Consider the following 16,053-nt stretch of genomic DNA (forward strand, 5'->3'; position numbering starts at 1 on the left):
ATTGGTTTGCTGCAATCCTTGTTTTAGTTATCATACAAAACTGCTTTTTATGAATAAATCAAAATATTGGAAGATCCTATAGGCTGCTGCAGTTGTGTCACATTCTACCTATACACAAGACCATGGATATATCACTAGCATGATATCTTAGAGCGCCTTTGGACCCTTCTGAGACTGATATCACAGAAAAAAATTAGTCAAAAGCAAGCATCCAATTGACAGCAAACCTAGTTTCTTCTTCAGGAACCCTCCCTAGTTGTATTCATCACATGTAAGTCACGTGGCCATTTTGGCTAGGAGGACAGGGTGTCACCAGTACTAAATTATTTGGGGGCCTGCTATTATTACCCACTGGAATTCTATTATGGAATCTGAGCCTTTTGTACAGAGTTGACAGCACTCTCTATGTCTTTCCTGGCCTCCCTATGGAGTTTGCATGCTGATCAGGTTCTAGCATCTGGTTTCTCCAGTGCATTTTTGTGACCTTTTTGTGACCTGTTTAGCCTGACTTATTCCCTTGCTTGGCTATGACTCAAGGAGAACTAGATCAAAATCTACATGCACAAGTACCCCAGATGATTTCTTGTATGACTCAAGCTACAGAGCTATAGCTACAGAAGGAACTGCCTAGTGGCCAGGTCATCCAGGGAACAAATTATTTCCCTCTTTAGAAGTTACTCCAAAAAAGTAAAATAAATACAATTATTTTGTTTTCAACCAGCTGGTAAATGAAAATGTCTTGATTTTGTAAAGCTCCAGGAATCTCTCCTGTAACATGAGTTTGTAAAGTAAAAATTCAGATTCTTCCTAAACTTACTTAACAAATCTAAGTATGGCTTGATTTTAAAATGGAATTTAGCATTTCTGATTCTAGCCTGTTTAATTTTTAAATATTCTAGTGGAAATTGATGATTAGCCTTTTGGTCTTCCACTTGTTCGATTGTTTGGGTAGTTAAAGAGGAACCAAGGAATAGGGCTTCAATCTTGTCTAAGTTGCAATTGTTAGGCCTATATAACAATGTTTTTCAAATGCCGGAAACATGCTGGCTAGGGAATCCTGGGAGTTGAAGTCTTGACACCGTCAAGTTTGAAAAACACTGGTCTAGATTCTCACTTATTTAGCTGTAGAATATGAATGATTAGTCATTAAAAAAAGGACAGCTGCAAAACTGTCTCTAAAATATATTACACTGAAGCATCCAGTCCTTTTCTCCTTATGCTGGAGGATACATTTCAATTTGTCAATGAATTATGTCTATGTTGTCCTTTAAAGCTAACCTCTCTTGATATATGCATGTACCTTTTGGGCCTCTGTTCTCCAAACTACGGCTGCCTTCCAGATTTGTTTGACTACCGTTCCAAGAACCCCAAACATGGAGTGGGCCTTGTGCCTTTGGAAATTATAGGCAACTCATCTGGAGGAAAATCAAGAATCTAAATATTTAGCGACCTGCATATCATCACCTACAACTATCTAAATTTCTGCAGGAAAAATGTATTTCACATCCTCCATTAGCCCATTTGGGCAATTACTATATTTTCACCTCTATCTTTAAAACTGATTAATTCCTCTGGCTGGCCTTCCATTCTGCCAAAAATTGTTCTATGTTTTGATAGGAAGTGTTGGATTATGGAATATATATGCCTTGAACCAAACCATAGAGTTTATCTTATTTATAAAATAAATGCTCAGATAAGCAGGAAACAAAATTATTGTTATTAGCACAAAGATAAAATATAAATAAAATAAATATAAATTTTAATTTATTTCCTAAATTTTCCTGCTTTATTATTTACTTTATTTAAGTTTATTTTCTCTAAAGTAGGGAATACTGTATTAAATAAATAAAAGTAAATAAATTACTTACTTAATTTACCACTTATATCAAAAAGAACATCCTAGACTAGCATTTCTCAATCTTAGTGCCTTTTAGATGTGTGGGTTTCAGTTGGAGTTGAACAGTTGAAGTCCAACATCTTAAAGGTTCTGAGATTGAGAAACACTGCCCTAGAACGACATATTTCTTTCAATGTATTTTGTTGAGGAAAATCGTATTAACATTTGGACTAACTTCTCAGTTGAAAACCTCACTACAGGAAACATCACTGGCACTCAAAATGTGCCTGGCAGATTCCTTGAGTCTTTTTTTTAGATTAATATAGAAACTTCTTGCATACCTGAATGAAGCTCCTTCACCAAATATGACATTGTATTGGTAATTGAATCAGCTGCTACCAGCAAATCGTTACGGAGATTCCGCCGAGTTCCTGAGAAAGGGTAATGAAGTAATATGCAAATTCATTGTTCTAGGAAAATTAGTGGTTGTAACACTACTATAATACTTTTATATTGTAGACTTCAATAACTAAAGTTGAAATTATTTTTATTCCCCAATCCAAAGATAAGTTCCAGGAAATATTGGTGAGAATCTGCATCTATCGTAGATGTAAAGACTGATCCTAAGGGTATTTTCCTGCTTATGCATTCATTGACTATGCAGATCAGTCAACAAGTGATTTGACTCCTGGCTCATTATTTCAAAGTGACCAAGCTGAGCAAGAGAAGAGGTATGATTGCTGTGGCAGTTCCTTGGAAGGTGGTGATGATGCAGCAGCAACAATAGCCTCTGTGCCTTCCATAAGTAAACAGTTGGCCTTCCAGGAGGCTACAGGCAGCTGTGACTTGAGTTGGTGGTGGTAGTTACCATAGTAACAGGGAGGGCAGTACTGTGTTTCCCCCAAAATATGACCTAACCCAGAAGTAAGTCCTAGACTGATTTTTACATGTGAGCCCAATATAAGCCCTACCCCCAAAATAAACCCTAAGACCCTGCCCACTCCAGGGTGCACGGGTAAAAATTAAGCTAGGATGGGGATGGGGGTGAGTCTTCGGACAGTTGCAGCCAAACCTCGTACACCCCGACATCTGCCTTTTTGGCCCATTTCTTCTGCAGCTGGCAAGGCAAGGCTTTCCTGAAGGCCTCTGCACCCGATAACAGAGCTCCGGATCAATCCAGACCTCTGTTATCAGCTGCAGAGGCCTTCAGGAAAGCCTTGCCAGCCACAGAAGAAATTCCTGAAGCCTCTGACAGCAAAAAGGAGGCTGAGGGCAATGCGTGCAAGTGAGAGGAGTCAGTGGATGACATCCCCCCTCCCCCAAAATAAGACCTGGTGTGTTTTTTGATGGAAAAAAAATATATGACAGGGTCTTATTTTTGGGGAAACATGGTATTAGAAAAAAGATGTGATAGCAAGAGATCATCAGCTACAGCTACTTCTGTTGCCTGCTGCAGAAGAGCTCTTGCCAACTCTCCCAACTGCAGTTGCTGGAGAAGTCACACAAAGAAGAAATGAGGTAGTCAGCAGCAGAAACGACTGCCATAGCAGCAGTCCCAGTGGGGACTTTGTGTACATCCCAGGCAATGTCAACACTTGCTGTTTTCAACAGGCTATGGGGTTGACCTCCCAGAAGTACTTGGGCAATCAGATGCTGGCAGTGCAGTGGATCTGAGCATGTTCCATCTCTCACTGCTTAAGAGAAAATTAACAAGCAGTTTGCATGAATCATACAAAATTGGCTAGATAATAACCCTGCATATATGAAACACAGAGAAACCAGTGGAATAATAGCAGAGCACTTATAGGACACAGTGGATGCTTTTGGTGTTCTTCTGCAGAAGTGTATTTTAAAATACTTTCTAAAAATAAATTGTGCACTTTAGAGCTTTTATCTTCTCCTCTCCCCACTCCTTCCCTCATACTTTTATGTATATATGCACAAAAGGGTATGTGTATTATGGCTCACCTTGTGCAAATGCTTCCTGGACATCTCCTCCAACACCAGTAAGTGAATCTTGGGGTACATGAGTTGGGGTAGAACCGGCAGATGTGGACCTGACTGGCATTGGCATAGAGCGGCCAGCCCCATGGGTGGGGGAAATATGTGGAGAACCAGCTGCCTGAGCCTAAAATAAATGGGAATCCCAGTTACTACATTTCCTTCTTAAATAGCTCTTCCAAAATAAAACTCCAGCAGCATATGTTGCAAAGATGAGTGACAAATCCTCGGAAAACATTCTCTGTCTCATACAGCATGCAAACTCTACTACTGGTACATGCAGTTTGTAAGGGTTTCTTTCTAATCTGGTGTACTATCAACTCCAGACAACATGGTCCATTTGGAACTCATAGTTTGGAGAAGGCTGCATTAAGACAATCCTGGATTTATTGGGAGTGAAGGCAACTGTCTCATGTCTAGTTGGGCAATTTGATCTATTTCAGCTTTCCCCAGAATGGGGAGTTTTCCAAATATGGGAAATAGTTTCCAGGCTTCTTAGAATTGACCATGCTGGCTGAGGAATTCTGTGATATGAAGTCTACAAAGTTATGGAAGGTTTATTTAATCTAGTAGCCACAGCTCACTATGATACCAGGAAAAAAAGAAATAATTTTACTTCCTAAAAGCCATTCCACTTGGGCTTGGACACGAAATCTGAATCTTTTTGCCCACAAGTAAATAAGCAATCACTAAGGAAAGGATCCTTCCTAATTATAAATAAACATCATGCTGTGTTAGATGGTCAATGTATATTATTCTCTGTTCTAAGGCAGGGATCATCCAGCCTACTAAAGCCAAATTAGCTAAACACAATTGCAATCACATTAAATGCTATGCCACATTAATATGGTTTAAGGGGTGGTCTGGTTCACACTATATGCAAAGACAATAGCTGTGTTTCTACAATACACTCAACTGCAAAGAACTCAATTCCATTTAGCCAACGCTTGCGTGTCGTGCGAACGCAGCTGGTAAGAGATGCTTATCTGACATTCCAGAGGCAGCAGTACTATACCACAACTGACCTAGCCAATACTAAGATTGAAATGCCCAGAATCATGGATCTCATCAATCTCTGCCTCACTACTTACATTTAGTTTGATGGACAAATATACCAGCAGATCAGAGAAACTCATAGCAGAGACTGTAATGCAGGATTTAGAAACTACAGTACTCCATGCAGTATACAGCCAAAAGTATGGATGTAGATATAACTTTCATCATAACACAAAGGGCACAATTAGAGAGAAGACGCATGAAACAATCAAGAGCTTCAGTGGAATAAAATTCACAAAAGAAGAAAACAACATTATCCTTCCTCAATATCCTCATCAACAGAAGATACAATGGCAATTAGAAATGCAAGGGTTGAAAACAACCCACATTAACTAAGGGCTTCATTAGCAAAGTAACAACTTGTAGCCTCCCACAAAAGGAGCTTCATAAGTACGCTATTCAGATGAGTATAAATGCACTACAACAACCCAGAACACAGGAAAAAGGAAACAGACTGCTAATACCACATCTTCCAAAAATCTGAATACCTATACACTTATCAAAAAGTGTTTGACTACTCAACCCACTACAACTAACACAAACTATGAAAAGTATAATACTGCCATACATCAAAAACATCTCAGAAACAACCAACAGACAATTAAAATGCCTTGACATCACCATAGCAAACAAACTAACTAAAGCCCTCTGAAACACTCCAAAGATCTAGTAGCCAAAAAAGGAAAACTAATCACTTACGACATACAGTACTGTAATAGCTACTATGTAGGATAGACATGGAGAAAACTAGCAGAGTGCATCCAACTAGAAGCCAGAAGACACAATGAAAACTTCTTAATATCACAATTCATGGTCAGATTCAATCATAGATGCAACTGGAAAATTGTGAACATCCTCGACCAAGTTAAATCCAAAATGCTAGGGAATTTCTAGAAATTTGGCATTCAGACCAATCAGCCATCAATAGACACATAGAGACAAACCACGTTTACAGACCTTTCAAGAGAGACAATAAAAAAGCTAAGAAGGAAAAAGAAAGACCGGAACACATCCTTGCCAGCAACAAACAGTGAGATAAGCAGGGATTAATAACAGACAAACGAGCAATCAGAAAACAATATCCTAAGGAGAAAACCACATCCCCACCAACGCTGGCAGGAGAAGCTGGTATACAAAGAGAGAGCAAATCCCATACCCACTAGCACTCATTATGCATCTGCAAGCAAACAACTAAGCTCAGAGATGATCAAGGACATGACAATGGGAAAGAATGACAGAAAGCTGACAATATATATTACAATCAATTTACTCAGATTACTAGCATTACAGATTGAGGTCCTACAACTGACTTCTACCTGGACTAGTAAATAAAGATGGAAAACTGGAAACTAGCACTGCTAGGATTAACATTTATATGTTCCAAAAGCACCTAGAAGTAAATTTTCTATGTGTCACTATACCTATTTTTAATTTTTAAATCCAGAATGCTTTAATTGTTTTATTGTAACATTTTGTACTTAATTTTATTTCAAATTACGAACGTATCAAATATTTTTCATTTGTTATAAGGTAACATATTGAATATACAGTAAATTACTCCAGTTGTATAAACTGAATTCTACTTTGACGTATTATCTAAATATCAAGCGAAGAATAAATTTGAGTTCCTCAGCTGAAGTTCGTATTCTGTCCCAAAGGCATAAACATTCAGTGTACACACAACTAGTATTAAATGATGCATAAACAAAGCTGGTAATGTGTTCTCAAGGGGGCTGTATGTGTTGTATTCACTGTCCACATATGAATGGGTTCTGGAGAATTAGCTCTTCAGTTACGTTGGTATAATACTGAAAAACCACAGGGGAGAAAGATTGGAGATTAATTGAATCATTGGCCTGGCAGGGGGATGTAAGGGACTGTTGAGACCTGATTTGCATTACAGAGTCTGTGTTGCTCTATGAATATATACTATTTTGGTCAGAAATAATTTGAATAACATAGCATTGATGCCATGATTGGACAGAATCCACAGTTGTACTCACCATGAAAATTAAATTGGTGCTATTTGTATTTTGTTACGAATCACTTCTTGTGAATGAGAATGAAAATATTTCTGATTTTCCAGATGGGGAAAAGATCAAGTTATGCAATGAATGCATGCTGGGACATTATAGCTGACCAAATGGATATGAAGGAATATAGACCAAAACACTTCAACTCTTGGGAGGCTGCCATCTCTAAGTCCCAACTAGAAGCAAGCACTGACCTTTCTTGCTGCTTTGTCTAGCTACGTAATAATTTAAGACAGGGGTGTCAAACTCACGGTGTCACATTGTCATCACGCGACTTATCGTGACTTTTCTCCGTTTGCTAAAATGGGGGTGGGCGTGGCCAGCACATGGTGCATCTGATGCATGATGCAGGCCATGACACCCCTGATTTTAGGAGTGAGCCCTTTTTATACCAAACTCAGCTTTTGCTAGGTTTGAACTGAAAATTAATCATGTTTCTTTTGCTCATAAAGGTTTTTTTTTTTTTACCTGTTACTTCCTTTCCAACTGTGTTATTTTATTAACTGTGCAAAGTAAGCTTTGCAAGTCTTGTCTTTGATGCGCACACAAATGGTGAGACACACTCATAGCTGTTTCGGACTGAGCATTTGTGACTAATACTGTAATTACCTATTAACATGCATAACCTCTGCACAGCCTCCCATATTCAGTTTGTGTCATTTCATCTGGTTTTTATTCCTCTGTTTTCTTTACCAGAAGCAGCTCCCACCTTTGAATCACATTTGCTACTATGGAAACCTTACTGTCACAGAGTCTGGAAAGGAATCTGATGCCCTTAGAGGTGAAACAAAACCAGCTTTTACAAAGCTACGTTTGACGAGTGCCGTGGTGGTTGACCCCTGATGCAAGTCTTCACTAGAATAAACTCAGGTAGGCTTTGTACAAGTCCACCCCCACCCTCCCCCGACACTGCAGTTGCTGGACTTCTTTTGCAATTATTTCTACCAAAGTAAAAGCAGATGGCCGAGTGACATAATGGTGGAGTTTGCTACTTTTCTAAAGTTTAAGCTGACCTTCAAACAAGATGTATGTAACAGTTAGCTAATAATTGGATTTAATCCTTTCATGGGCTTTTTGGATTTTTTGGTTCAAATATTACAAAAGAAGATAAAAACTAACAAAAATTAATAAAGGAAAAAAAAGGAAGAAAGCAAAGAACTAAGATGCAAAAAGAAACAATAAAAATAAATAGAAAGAAGCTTCCAATTTCTTCTGCAGCAAATCATAGAAATATTATGGTATAATTATCTCTTATTGTTACAAGAAAGCTCTCCCTTCTATTATTTAATATTTTCTAATAATCAAAACTATGAATAAAAAGTTATCTGTTTCTGTTTGATGAAAAATTATATATGGTGTTTTTAGTCAGCAATAATAGTGTCAGTTTGGTCTGGTGGCTAAGGCACCAAACTAGAAATTAGGAAACTAGAAATTCTAGTCCTGTTTTAGGCACAAAAGCTGGCTTTGGGCCAGTCACTCTCTCTCTCAGAGTAACTTACCTCACAGGGTTATTGTTTTGGGAAAATAGGAGGCAGAAAGACTTTGGCAGTGGTGGGATTCAAATATTTTAACAACCGGTTCACCCAGGGTCAGGTTGGCTGTTGTGGGAGGCATGGCCCATCCCCATCCTCCAGCTTCGCCACACATGCAGGATGAGCTCCTGTGATGGCCAGCCTGACCCTGGGCGAATCAGTTATTAAATTAACACACACACCCCGGTTATCAAAGTGGATCCTGGGTGCTGCGCTGAAATGGAGAAATGGGAAACGGAGTGGCCAGCACAAGGGAAGGAGGAGCAGGGAGAAGAAAGAGGGAGAGAGGCCTCCTTTCCTCACACCAGCTGCCCAGTTGCCCATTTTTCCATTGTAGCACAGTGCCCAGGATCCACTTTGATAGTAGAGGGGTGTGTATGTGTGTGTGTGTGTGTGTGTGTGTGTGTGAATGTAACAACCGGTTCGTGTGAACCGGCTGAATCCCACCACTGGACTTAGGTATGTTTGCCACTTTGAGTTTTTATAAAAATAATAAAAATGGAATTTAAAAAAGTAAATGTTGTCTTCCTCTAATCAAAGAAGTCTTAATTTCGTCATCTCTGCAAATTCCATCATCTTTACCAACCTTTCCTTCATTGAGGATAGTGCTGAACCTTTCCACATTGAGCATATAAAAATCTTCCTATAGTTCTCAAGTACAGAAACAAAGTTCCATGATTTCCAACCCCCCAGCTGTTTATACATATACATATAATATGCAATAGAGGTAGTCCTCGGCTACCTGTAGCCTGTTTCTGTTATTCTGAGCCCAAAATTTCTGTTACTAAGCAAGACATTTGTAAAGTGAATTTCACCCCTTTTTACAAACTTTCTTGCCATACTTAAGTGAATCACTGCAGTTGCAGAGGTGGTATTCAGCAGGATCTGACCAGTTCTGGAGAACCGGTAGCAGAAATTTTGAGTAGTTCAGAGAACTGGCAAATACCACATCTGACTAGAGATTTTACAGTATCCTTCCCCTGCCACGCCCACCAAGCCACGCCCACAGAACCAGTAGTAAAAAAAAATTGAATCCCACCACTGCCGCAGTTGTTAAGTTAGTAACACAGTTGTGAAGTGAATCTGACTTTCCCATTGACTTTTCTTGACAGAAGGTAGCAGGGTTGCAGGTGGACACTACAGCTATCATAAATACATACTAATTGCCAAGTATCTGAATGTTGACTATGTGACTGTGGGGATGCTGCAACAGTTGTGTGAAAAACAGTTATAAGTCACTTTTTTCAGTGCCACTATAATGTTGAACCATCACTAAATGAACTGTTGTAAATTGAGGATTACTTATATATACATTATTACATTTCTCTTCAGAACATCCTTTCAGGTGTTTTCTACTGTAGGCCTTTCCTGATAGCAACACAGGACATACAGTGGTTATAGAAAACCTACATACCCGTTAAAATGCCAGCTTTTAACATATAAAAAAAAATCAGACACAGATGAATCACTTCGAAAAAAATTCCACCTTTAATATAACGTGTAAGCTATACGATTCAATTGAAAAGCAAACTGAAACTTTTAGGAGGGAAAAATACAAAAAAATCCTAGAATAATATGGTTGCATAAGTGTTCACACCCTCTTATAAGGAGGGGCTGTGTTCAGAATTAATCAATCACATTCAAACTGAGGTACATAGTGGTCGTTACACACTATCAACTAAAGTGATTGTTATAAAGTTCAGTTGATCTAGTAAGATTTTTCTGATATCTATTCAGTTGTCTCTGACAGCAAAAGCCTGGCCACAGTTTGAGGAAACCCACATCAAGCTGACAAAAGCATGTGGGAATAAGCATTATATGCATGAGACCAAGGTTGAGTTTTTTGGCCATAATTCCCAAAAATTTGTTTGGCACAAAAACCACGCTGCACATCACCAAAAGTATACCATAGCCACAGTGAAGCATGGTGGCGGCAGCATTTTGCTTTGGGGCTGCTTTTCTTCAGCTGGAACTGGGACTTTAATCATGGTGGAAGGAATTATAAACAATTCCAAATGTCAGTCAATTCTGGCAAAAAAAAAAAAAAGATTCAGGCCTTTGCTAAAACGTTGAAGATGAAGAGGAATTTCGCCTTTCCACACGACAACCCAAAGTATACCCACAAAAGAATGGTTTCACCAGAAGATGATCAATGTTTTGCAACGGACCAGCTTGCACCTGAATCCAACTGGAAATCTGTGGGGTGAACTGAAGAGGGTCATGTACAGGACCTGCTCTCACAATCTGATAGATCTGGAACATCTTTGCAAGGAAAAGTGGGCAAAGATTCCAAAGCAAGATGTGCCATGCTGGTAGGCTCCTACCCCAAAAGACTGAACGTTGTCATAAAATCAAAAGATGGTTCAGCAAAGTGTTAATTTCAGGATGTCCATCTTTATGCAACCACTTTATTCTCAGTTTTTGATTCTTCTTTTTCCTCCTAAGAAATTTCAATTTGTTTTAATTGAACTGTACAGCTTATGTGTTTTATTAAAGGTGGGGAAAAATGAAGTGATTTAGCTTGGTCTGATTTTTTTTTACATTTCAAAAAATGTAAATATTTTTAAAAGGGTGTGTAAATTGTCTATATCAACTGCATTTTAATGGGTTTGAAATTTTCTTTATTCTGCTCTTGCTCTACTCATATTATGTTGGTCATGCTTTTGTTCTTGGGCCAATCCAATAATGTCAAAAATTTCAAACCAGGTGGAAAGATTTCTATTCCATTTTACAGCTCTTTCCCATCCAAAGTATGGCTACAACAGACAGAAACCTGCTGTCTTGCTGAAGACTGTTGTGTAGATGGGAAAAGTCAAGTCACAGCATGTTCTCGCCTTCAAAAGAAGGGCAGTTTAGCTGTCATGCCCCAATCAGATCCTCCAGTAATTTTCTCATAGTCTTCAGCTGCTTGATAAAGGACTTTGTTGTTCCTGTATGTTGGTGACACAGTCTTAGAGCCAAAGAAAAGGAGAGGCAAAACCATAGATAAAATTAAATATTTTAGGATTCATCCCACAGAACCGGTTGTTAAGAAATTTGAATCCCACCCCTGACTCCATCCCATTTGTGCCTTGCTCCCTTCCTTGCCATCTTTGTGGTGAGCTGGGTGATGCAGAAGTTAGAATGCAGCATTGCAGGCTAATTCTCCCCACAGCCAGGAGTTTGATCGTGACCAGATCAAGGTTGACTCAGCCTTCCATCTTCCAAAATCGGTAAAACGAGGACCCAGATTGTTGAGAGCAATATGCTGACTCTGTAAACTGCTTAAAGAGGGCTGTACAGCTCTATAAAGCAGTATAATAAGTCTTATTGCTATTTGTTAAAGTTAATATGTATGATCATAATATTTTACCTTGTTTTTACCCTGTTTGCAAGCTGCCTAGAGTCACCTCTAGGTGGACAGGAAGCATATAAATTTAATAAATAAAAAATACCAGCCTATTTATCAAAGTATCTATAATGTAGCTCCCCCAATTTTGAAAAAAATAAGGCTATATTATATGTAAGGCTATATAATAAATATATAGGAACAAACAGGAATTATGGCTTTGTGTTGTCAGAGTTAAGAGAAAGTATCATATTTTTGTTCTCAAATGCCAGGTGAAATACCACATTTACCAGCAACAAATGCTCTCAATTTACAAGCCTCATATTGATACCAGGTGTAAACTTTAGACTTTATATCTGTCATCCCTGGGCTGACTTTTTTTTTTACAAATATTCTAATGACATATGCTGGAAAACGCAAAATGTTCCTACTTTTTTTCCTAGTTTTGAGCTCTGTTTAATCACAGTCATTCATTTAAAAAAGTGTTCCAAATCGAAAAGAAACTAGGCTGGTTTTCCTTTGTGCCTATCGCATTTGCTACAGATAACTGGCAGGCTCAAAGGCAAAGGACGTGGCAGAAGGGTCACCCTCACAAATCAAAAGGCAAAAGCCGGTTGCAGAAAAATATCTTTTGTGATATTTGCTGATCAGCTGGATTTGCTTAGTTCTGATGAACCAACACTGGTTTGATGGTGGCACCATAAAAGTACAGGGATATCTTTGGAGGCAGATGCAGAGTTTTCCTGATGCATAGGTGAACCAATTGGCACTACCTAATGTTTTTTTATTTGTTCATGATAAAACAATATGGCTGTGCTTGATTTTTAGGAAGAACACTAAACTATCTGGAAGTCTACTTTTCAGAAGGATGTGATTTGCACTGAAAATTTTAAAATGAAATGCTACCAGCAGTTGTTTTGCCAAAATTTTCTATAAGTTCCAACCCCATCTGGAGAAAAAATTAAGAAGAAAATGTTTGGAGCTTTTCTCGAAAATGGAGTAACACGATGGTTAGAAATTGAAAATCAGTAATGGAGTTTTCTTGATCCTTGTCAGAAAGAATGATTTTTCCAGCCACAAAACTTTTTAACACTCTGTAGGAAAAGCAATCAAGCAATTTAAAAGTAATTTTAAATCATAGCAAGTGATTCACTTAAGAACTCATGACTTTGAATGCTGGGATTGTTCTTGGTTTTAAAAAGAGTCTAAGGTAATTGAACACAATACAAAAGCAAAGAAAGACCTGTTATATTCATATACACAAAATATAATACAGCGGTTGTCTTGTATATTTTAAGAGATTTACTTCTAAGCATATGAGCACCAGGTTAATCTACCTGTCTAACACTCTGCCACCTTTGTTTCTACTGTTTATTTTGATTTTAAGCAGGATGACCTTCTGAGGAACAATGTTCCATCAAGTCTGAATTAGAATTTAATAGAGCCCTTAAAGAGCAACCATCTTTATTTCAGATGTTAGAAAAAGGTGAACAATGAACAGTGTATCAGAGAGAGCCTAAGGCTAAGCATTTTTTCCCTTCTCTTTCTCTCTCTGAAGGTACTTCAAACTTCTTCTCCGCTAACACCTGCAATAAGTTCATATGGAATTTCTCCTTAAGAAAAAAGAGATCATAATTTTAGGGCACACTGAATGTCCTTTCCCATAGCTGGAATACTTTCCAATCATTGCTGAGATGGCAGAAAAGTACACTGGCATGAAATGAGCTTTCTCCATTGCCCATTCTATGCTACAATTCCTACTCACCGTTGGTCCCCGACTTGCCTCCAGAAGTAACAAAACCTTTAAGACTGGCTTTGGATAGGGTTCAAGCAAGGAGAAAAACACTTTCAACACTACTATAGGTAAGGAGAACTAAGTTCTCAGTCATAGGCTGGGAATGAACTAAAACTAGTGTCATAGGGACAAGAAGGAATATCAGTACTGTACGGCCAGGGTAATATTTTACAATAGTTAGTTGCAGGCTTAGTGTAAGTGATTAAGGCATCAGTGGTTAAAGCAGAGTTTTATGTAGTGGTTATGGAATCAGGTTAGAAATCAGGAGACCTAGTTCTGCCTTAGGCACAAAGCCAGCTGTGTGATTTTGGGTCAACCACTTTATCTCAGCCCTAGGAAGCAGACAATGGCAAACCACTTCTGAAATACTTTGCCAAGAAAACTCCAGGGACTTGTCTGTCAGGGACTGACTTCAAGGCACCTTTTCCCTGCCCTGTAAGTGTCATTGAGACAATGCAAGATCCTAATTCATTTTCCATTCTGAAAAATAAATACCGCACTAGGTATCCATGTTAAATCCGTTTTTGTTTGCAGAGGGAGGTTCAGACAAATAATCGCAAAGAATGAATCCCTCTATAAAACTGCTCAAGCATTTATTACCATTACATTGCAGATTACAACAGGTAGGATCCTCCTGGGATGCTGGATTTTTATGCTGCTTTACAGGAATCAAAACAATGTTTTTGTATAATATAGGAATGCTCTGGTTTTATATCTGCTTTTATGACTTTCATAAACCTTTAAATGTTTTTCTACACCTGGATTGTGACGTTTCCTCAGAATGATAAACAATGGCTAAAACTCCTGGCATGCACATTCATGAGAAGAATAGAACCATGTTTTCACTCCAGAATTAGCTAAGCTACAGTTGCCTGCCATTTGACTAGTGACTGGTTTTACAACCAGGACATCTCAAAACTGACTTCTTACTTCTCAAATTAAAACAGATGAAGCCTCTCTTTGTAGGCCCAAGAACAAATTTACTCCTTTAAAACAAATAAACAATTTAATCCTATCTGTTTCTATATTCAAGGGAGCTAAGCAAAAAATAAAAACTGTGTCAAAATACAGTATATTCAAGAATATAGAAAATATACTGGCTCTGAAACCATCACTACTTCTGGAGGGCCCCAGCAAGATAAGTGAGGAGTACTTAACATATAAAAACACTGCAGGAATTGTAGTTACTCTGAATCCGTTGTGAAAGGCAAAAGCTAAGAATCCAAGCCAGTGCTTTTCAATCTCAGTAGCTTTAAGAAGGCCAACTCCCAGAATCTGAAGACCACTCGTCTTAAAGTTGCTGAGGTTGAGAAACACTGACCTAGGCGGTGCTCTGCTGGATCAGACCCCTGTCTATCTAGTCCAGCAGTCTGTTGTCAGAGTGGCTAATCAACTGCACAAGGAAGCCAACTAGTCTCCCAGTGTATGGTTTTCAGTCACTCTATCTTCAAGGCTAATAGTCATTGATTGATAGATGTTGATTCTGATACAGCTGCAGCAGAGAACTGGCTGAAGAAATAAAACCAGATGATACTGTAATTCTACAGGCATTCTCCCTAGTAAGATTCAAATCAATCCTTCTATTTAAAGGCAGGCAAGGGGGCTGAATGATCAAGAACTCAAATGTGTTTGGAAGATAGATTGGCTCTTGCTCATCACATTCAAAGCCATTCATGAACAAGTGTACCCTAGGACTATTAAGTGTTGTACCTTATGATTCTTGACTCTTGACGAATGTATCTTTTCTTTTATGTACACTGAGAGCATATGCACCAAGACAAATTCCTTGTGTGTCCATTCACACTTGGCCAATAAAGAATTCTATTCTATTCTATTCTATTCTATTCTATTCTATTCTATTCTATTCTATTCTATTCTATTCTATTCTATCCACAACAAAAAAAACATATTTGGACATGAAACTAAAAGTAGAATCAATCTACTACAACAGGGGTGTCAAATTCAAGACCCATGGGCCGAATCCAGCCTGCGGGGTGCTTAGATTTGGCTTGCAGAACCACCTAGGAAACAACGAAGGACCAGCCTGCCATGCCTCTGCCAGCGAAACTGGAGCTCAGGAGGGCCATGTGTGGCCCTCCCAAGCTTCCTTTTCTCTGGCAGAGGGTTGCAGGAGGTCATCACAGCCGGAAACAGAGCTCAGGAGCCCGTTTTCACTGGCAGAGCACTCAGGCCACCACAGGCACTCCCAAAACAAGTGACATCTGGCCACGCTCACGCTGGCCACTCCCTTTTCAGCTCTCCAAGGTCAAACACAACTCTGATGTGGCCCTCAATGAAATCGAGTTTGACACCCCTGTACTACAATATTTGACAAAAACCTGACAATATGTCAAAGCCCACTCAAATCAAATGGGTCCTATGAAAGAGCCCTGGTGTGATCATGGATACAAAAAATCTCCACAAGAATCCAAATTGCTTCTTAGGATAAGCTTAAGAGAAATATGTTTATC

The 16,053-nt window shown here is 38.7% G+C and overlaps 1 protein-coding gene across 9 annotated transcripts in view; it reads right to left on the minus strand.

Annotated features, from left to right (window-relative positions):
* DTNB (dystrobrevin beta) overlaps positions 1-16,053 on the minus strand; it is a 111,708-nt gene that overhangs the window by 15,269 nt on the left and 80,386 nt on the right. For all 9 annotated transcript variants that reach the window (XM_087929191.1, XM_087929177.1, XM_087929183.1 and 6 more), the window contains 2 exons: positions 3,806-3,965; positions 2,179-2,268 (listed from right to left, as the gene is read on the minus strand). In XM_087929191.1, the coding sequence (XP_087785317.1) occupies positions 2,179-2,268; positions 3,806-3,965 (250 nt within the window). The remainder of the gene's footprint in view (positions 1-2,178; positions 2,269-3,805; positions 3,966-16,053) is intronic.

Source organism: Pseudonaja textilis, chromosome 1 (assembly GCF_049901715.1).
Source record: "Pseudonaja textilis isolate UNSWEBS1 chromosome 1, rPseTex1.2, whole genome shotgun sequence".
Lineage (NCBI taxonomy): Eukaryota > Metazoa > Chordata > Lepidosauria > Squamata > Elapidae > Pseudonaja > Pseudonaja textilis.